The sequence below is a fragment of the Charadrius vociferus genome, unplaced genomic scaffold (assembly GCF_000708025.1).
Source record: "Charadrius vociferus isolate BGI_N301 unplaced genomic scaffold, ASM70802v2 scaffold459, whole genome shotgun sequence".
NCBI lineage: Eukaryota > Metazoa > Chordata > Aves > Charadriiformes > Charadriidae > Charadrius > Charadrius vociferus.
In genome coordinates this window covers 2,041,618-2,048,775 of record NW_009650249.1, presented here as the reverse complement: position 1 = coordinate 2,048,775, position 7,158 = coordinate 2,041,618, and the positions used below count along the sequence as shown (strand labels likewise).

At 49.7% G+C, this 7,158-nt stretch overlaps 1 protein-coding gene across 1 annotated transcript in view; it reads right to left on the bottom strand.

Moving 5' to 3' along the window:
* Window positions 1–976: 976 nt before the first annotated feature.
* The window catches only part of SNRNP40 (small nuclear ribonucleoprotein 40kDa (U5)), a 10,872-nt gene continuing 4,690 nt past the window's right edge, over window positions 977–7,158 (bottom strand). Inside the window, exons 8-10 of the mRNA XM_009893024.1 lie at window positions 6,886–6,947; window positions 3,188–3,291; window positions 977–1,424 (exon numbers count right to left, since the gene is read on the bottom strand). Coding sequence (XP_009891326.1) covers window positions 1,375–1,424; window positions 3,188–3,291; window positions 6,886–6,947 — 216 coding nt within the window. The 3' untranslated portion in view covers window positions 977–1,374. The remainder of the gene's footprint in view (window positions 1,425–3,187; window positions 3,292–6,885; window positions 6,948–7,158) is intronic.

The window sequence follows — 7,158 nt, the reverse complement described above, 5'->3', positions numbered from 1 at the left end:
CCCTCAAATACCTGACGGCTGCAGCAGATCCCTCCTGGTCAAACGTTGGCCATGACTGAGCAGGACAGTCATACGGCACGGCACTGCTGGGGTGGGAGCATCGCGTGCCCACGCTCCATTGTCCCAGCTGAACTGCAGCCCCCCGGCAGCCGCCTCTGGTACGGGGCAGAAAGGCAGCGAGAGGTGAGAAACGCCCAGTCCAACCTGAGCCAAGGCAGCAAACGGGGGGAAAAGAGGATGGGAAGTCTAATAGCTGAGGTGGACACATTCAGAAGAGAAATGCAGCATGTACTCTTCATAGCAAGTCAACATCAGACAACGACCCATGGCATGGGGAACCCCCTTTGCGTATTCTCACAAAGACCGGCCGAGGCTCAGCCCTGAGACAAGGGCTCGAAGCCGGTTTCAGCCTTGGCAAAAAAAATAATCAAGGCAGATCATTCCTTCTGGCCTAAACCCAGGGGCTGGAGCACGGCAGGCAGAGTCAGTCCAGGGCTGTAGGGCAAGATCTGGCAGAAGCGCCCCCATAAATCCCCCCTTGAAGCTGAGGCAGGGTGCGGGCACCCCTGCGCTGTCCCAGCCGGCAGCCACGGGTCTATGAAGTACGGATCTATCCTGCTCGAGGACCTGCCACCATCTCACACCCCCCTCCTGCTTAGGGAGAGGGGACACGCAGCCAGCACGGTTCCCCCACTGCTGAGCACTGAATACACGGTGCCTGTCACAGAAAACTCACTCCCTTTACATTTATTTATAGCAGGAGGCTGGATTTTACTCAAAACATGAAAATAGGATTCAGCAGTAGCCCAATAATTATTTCAAGTGTGGTCATTTTTATTGCCATGAATAAAAAATAAAGCTGCTCTTCTGAAGTGAACGTCTATGGTTTCCCCGGGTTATATACGAGTGAGGGCCTTGATTTAGCATTGTACAATAGAAAAGTAAACCAGAACAATAAATCCCATCCACACAGTTCTTGTAAAAAGCTATCTATTTCAGTTTTGACCGTATAAAAAAAACAACAAGAAAAACTCGACAGGGAATATACAATCCACATGTGGAATTTAAACAAATTTTACCAATTTCAAGTGATCTGGGTAAGGGTTTAATAGTCGGTGGGACAGCCAAAATTAAAATCTTTCCAATTCCAAATTTTCCTTCCTCCCCAAAGAAGAGGGGAATGGAAAAAAGCTGTACAGTGAGACCATGCAGACAGCGCAGCCTGCGAGAGGGCGGCTTGTCTCATCAAGCTGCTTCAACGTTTTCCCACTGCCACAAGCGTGAGGGGGGCTGGCACCGGTGAGAAGAAAGTCGGTACGACTTCTGTAAACCAAGGATTGCGAGGGCACGAATCCCACCGTCTCCTCGTCGGCTTCACTGGATCTCCCCCATATACAGTCTTTTGTCGCTGGATGCGGAGAGTACTGCGGGAGAGAGACGGGGGAAGGGAGGAATATGAAAATTAACCGCAACAGTTTGAGACCTCCACTAAAGACACATTATTTGAATTGAGCTACTCATTTCGCTTACTGGAAGTGGTGTAAGAAAGGCAAATTTCATTTGCTCCCCAAAAACACTTCACGGAATTACTACTCTGACACCTAATCACACACTGCGCGTCGTGGCTGCCATTCCCCTGTCCCAAGGCAGACATAACCGCACACTGCCTGTAATGTCTAAGCATTAAAATGGTAAAGAGAGGCGTATAAACACGCTGTTAAGGCTCTCGAGCATCCTGAAGCGTTATTTCCATTGCAAGGAGCGTTCAGATTGCAAACCGGGCACTGCCGTCGGGACTGCATGCCGCTAGAGGGCACAGGCTGGCCAGGAAAGCCTCGCCGGGATGTTATTATTTTATCAGAAGAGGCAAAATGCTGCTGGCACTCAACTACAACAGCCACTGAACCACCTTAACTCCGAAAAGGCACTTCAGGGGATTCAAGACACAAGCATCAAAAGAATGACCCAGAAGCACTGCTCTTGACACTGACAACAGTTTCATTCGAGTCCAGGAGAGATTTGGGGAATTTCTAAATGAACTTGCAGACTGGCGCCTGTCACCTTGCCGCATGTTGGCTCCCCATGCACCCCCCCGTGCAGATGAGTATCGTGGAGCGGGTGCAGTGATTTACAAGATTAACGTTCCCAGACGTTAATAGAAATCAATTGCATAACTCGCATACAACGCCTGAATAGGTTTTTAATTTTTATTTCAAGCCGAGTGATTGATTCCCAAAAAGGACCTCAGCAGAACACAATTGCAAACGATCCGCTGCAAACCGGAGAGGAGAGATCGCTCTGCTCTTCCAGCACAGGCTCCGATCTGAAGACAGGGCAATGAATAACCAAGGAACAAACCCATAACTCACGGCCCTGCTGCAGAGACTGTCATCCTCGGCACAACTGAGCTCTTGGCTTCACTTTGGGGTTGACTCTTGTCAATTTTTGGCTGGAGCAATGTGGTGACCTGGCCGATGGTGCAAGTGTTTCCATAGAAACAAAGAGCACCCTGCGGTCCTGCCTGGGCCGCACGCTGCGCCAAGAAACTGATATGAAATCTGGTCTCAGCTAGTACGCAGTGGTTAAAACGGTTCTGAAAAAGCCACCACGAGCATTGTCTCACCCAGCTCTGATATGTGGTGCCATGTGCCGGACACCTCTAGAACGGGGACAAAGCCCACTGCGCAAAGAGCCGCCTTCGCTTCCTACAGCTTTGGGATAAGTGAAAAGATCCCAGGCTGGAGACAAGCTCCCAGGTTGTCACTGTCCTCATGTGAGCACCAAATGTATGGTTTCTATCCCTGGCTCAAAACCCTTTTGCACTGCCCTTGGCAAGTCTGGACAAGCCCTAGGCAGCGGGAGCCAAGCCATGGCTCACAGCCACCCACAGGTGACCAGCAGCCCTGACCACCAGCCGCCCTGCTGCTATACGGGTGCCCCCACCCCGGACTCTGCCTGGGCAGGACGCAGAAGCAGAGCCCCTACGCTCAGCCCCGGACCCCAGGGCACTCCCAGACCAACTCCTGTCCGCAGGAGAGGAGCAGGCAGGAGCCTGCTACCCCTAAATTTGGCTCTGATACTCGGGTATTTGGGCCACGGGCCATTTTGGGGCTGTTTTCCAGAGGATCAGCAGTTCAGCCAGCCCTGAAACTATTTCCCCAGCTAACTCGAGGTGAGGAGGACTTACTAATGGGTTCCTCCGGATGGAAAGCCAGTTCGTTCACCGACCCAGCGTGGCCTGGCAGCTTGTACAAAATCCTCCTGGATGTGGTGTCCCACACGTAGACAAACCTACAAGAGAATCATTATGAGTGCAGGCATTTCACATGCCAGAGCAGGGTCACCTACAGCAGGTTGCACAGGACAGCGTCCAGGCGGGTTTTGAATGTCTCCAGAGTGGGAGACTCCACCACCTCTCTGGGCAGCCTGTTCCAGTGCTCCACGACCCTCAAAGTAAAGAAGTTCCTTCTCATGTTAAGATGGAACTTCCTATGTTCAAGTTTATGCCCATTACCCCTCGTCCTATCACTGGGCGCCACTGAAAAAAGACTACTCCTGTCCCCCTGGCATCCTCCCATTAAGTATTTGTATGTATTAATAAGATCCCCCCTCAATCTTCTTTTCTCTCATTTGAGAAGGGAAAGCAGCTGCCCCCCACGCCAACGGCTTATTCCTGCAGCAGTCACCACCCGGGCTGAAACAAGATGCAGCTCTTAGTGAGGATAAACAAGGAGCTTCTCAGGAGCAAAACGTTACACTGCCCAACCCAGAAGAGCAGAGGGCTGAGCACGCAGGAGCTAACAACAATTTGGTATCGAAAGCCTCGCCACCATCAGAGCACAACAGCTCCATTTCACCTCTCGTGGCACAGAGATGGATTTGAAACCGTGAGGCCATAGAGACCCTCAATACAGCAGCAACACAGTGGGTTAAGGGAGAAAATTAGCGTTGGGAGTGGGGAGGAGGGTTCTCACCCTCGCAAATCCCTGCCTGCAAGCCCGGCGGCCACCCTCGGTTTGGGCTGGCTGGCAAGCAGTGAGGAGGAGCCCACGCGCTCGCCCAGCCCCTGCTACACTGTAATCCCTCACAGCCAACAGCTTTATATATGGGTTTCTTCCTGCTGTGCCATTAAAGTCATAATGCACTTCCCATCATTTATTAGGGGGGCCGATCAGATTGCGCCGAGCCCTTTGATTAACCTCCTGCAGGCCTTGCCGCGGGCTGCCGCCGCTGCCGGGTCCTGCCCGAGCACTGCAGCTTGGCTGAAGGGCAGCGCAGAAGCCACCGGGATCCTTCAGGCGGGAGGTCAGAAGGAAACTGCTGGCACCAGGCATGGATCAGCTTTCAGATTACTCTTATAAATGCTCTCAGAGAGGGGGGGAAACGGTGCCTTGCTATAAATCACACTGTACCCGAGATCACTGCTCGTCCCCCACGGGTGTCGATAGCTGCCTGCCTGGTGGGGTGGCTGCACACGAGCTCCACCGGGAAGCAGAGCGATGCTTTGATCCTGGTTATGGTGCACACCCGTAGGAGTGAGTGGGATTTTTTTAATACATCAAAACGAGAAGAGCCCTGAGCAACATCCTAAAACCCAGGCAAGTCGATGATGCATCCCTCCCTTCCAAACACAACGGCCTCGCCACATGAAACGGCATTTGTTCCAAGGTTCACAGCTCTGCAAAAACAATTGGTGGCTCAGGATATTTGCCAGTTCCGGATTACACTCGCTCTGTCTTCTCGTTTTACTCTTTAGGGAGGTGACTGGCAGCTAAAACGAAATCTGCCAGGGCAGAAAAGGGAAGCGGCAGGGCAGCAATTGGCTGGGTTTGGTGTGAAGGGCAGCTCTGCTGCCCACATGCCCCAGAGGCATCACTATGGCTATTTACAGTGGACTGTAGAGGGCGAGAGCACGGGGCACAGCCTGTAAAACATCTGTAAAATCAATCTACTGCATTACACTTCACCAAAGGAAGGTCACTGTGAATGCCACTGTGCATCCCTGTGTCTCGCCCGCACAAATTCAAACATACCGGCGGTCAACAGCCCTTTCCTCAGTCCCGCACGCAGCCCAAGCTCTGAATACCACGGCCGGACCGTTTCAGGCTTACACAACACTACCAACAATGAGTTCCTCAGTTTCACCTGTCCCTTTCCATTTGTCAGGGTTTTGCAGACGAGATGAAGAACAAGATTTGCTTGTACAATCAGCCTGTGTTTTAGTTGAAATAGAACTGAGCTGCTTCCCCCCCACCAAAAGCACTGAATAATTTAAAACACTTGCTGGCTAGATAGAGAGGACACTGGGTACCAACACAGGCAGACCTGCTTTGTTAGGAGCATTCCTTTTCAGGCTGGTGCTATTCTTTGACTTATTTTCTTGAAATACATAAAAGGGAAAAATGCAAACCTGCAACTTAAGTCATGAATGTTACTTAAAGCAGCACTTCTTCAAGCACAACCGTTTTATGTAGCAGACAAGAACTGTATTGAATACCTTCTCAAAGCACTCTGCTGTTGTTTTTAATTTGGTATTGCAAAGCAGGCAAGCACTTTAAGTAGTTGATTTTACTATAACCTGAAGGGCTCAACAGCAAAAAAAAAAAAAAAAAATTCAGGTAATTGTCCCTCCAACATACACACACACTCCATGTAATGCAGAAGAAGAGAGTAATCATTGGGGAATTATTTTGTACTCAGACAAATGAAACATTTGTTTAATCTTTCTTTGCTTTCCCAGCAGATACTCCTCAAAAAAAAAATATTAAAAGCTCAGAGACAGCAGAAAGATTTGAATGGCCTCATCTAACCTGCCCCGGGGTCTGGCTGCATGCTCTTCCCCATGAATGTCACAACAAAGTTGCTGTCAGACCACAGAGCTAAATCAGCATCTGCAGAACCAACCTAACGGCCTGAGACTTCCAGCCACACTTCCCCACTGAACGGGTCAGCCACAGCTCGGCAGGCTAACACACAGGCATTCCTCCACCGCGTGCACCGCCGCTACTGCCCAGCAGGACTGGAAAGGAGAGTCACGTCTCAGCCACTTGCTGTGACAGCTGGCCCCACTATATCTGGACAGTGAGAGCTAAAGTTCTCCCTATCCTCTATCAGAAACTCATTAATTTGCTGATTACTACTGCTCCATGCCTTGGACTCTGGCCTGCAGGAATTCCTGTCTCGATGTCACTAAGAGTGCGTCTGGATTTGCTCCAGCAGAGGTTGGTATCCTTCACGGTGACCTTCAGGGTCTGGCATGGACCCTCTGCTGGCTTCCTCCCTCTACCTGTTTTACTCCTCAGCTGCCTTAGTTTATAGAATATCTCATTTAAAAGTCCAATACACGCTAATTTAGTCAGATCTTTATTTCTTCTTACTCATTAAGGCTCAAGAATAACCACTGGAACACCACTGGTGCCTCCTGCAAGCTGCCATGCAGCAATTTAACTGGTATTTGTGGTTCTTATCAGCATAACCCCTCACTACACACACTTCCCCAGACTTTCTACTTCTCAAAGACTCTCACAAATATCTGCCAATACGACTGCAGGGACCTAGTCCACCGACAACCAATGTTCCTATCATCTGCTGGTCCTACTGTTGGATCCAGTGGTTGAACATAAGCAGTAATGCAGACCTCTAGTCAGCTTTTGACAACAATAATAAGACTTTACAACTATACGGTGCTCCTCCACTGACACAAAGGCAATATAAAGCCATTGCTATTGCAATCAGGGCAGAGAATGAAGGGGGTTGTTCAGGTCTTCGCACCTCTGTGCACAACTCTGAGTCTTCATATTAATTTTCAACATGATGCAAATCATTTCAGGAGTGCTTGCAAAACTTTGGGATTGACGGTAACAGAGAAACGCAGTGGTAACTCACCTGTCAGCCGATCCCCCTGCAATTTTGCTCCCATCCGGGGACCAAGAGCACCTCAGAAGATTCTAAAAAAAAAAAAAAAGCTCACAGATCTATTTCCAAAGAAAGATTTAGCTTTCCCCTTCTACTTGAATTAAAATCACCCTGAGACTTTAAATATCATGAGCACCACTTTAATGATCTCCCTTCAGAAGTTGAGATGGTAATTACAGATTTTATTTTATTGCTGGAAACATCCAGTGCCTTGTTATTTTACACAAAGTAGATAGTAAATGT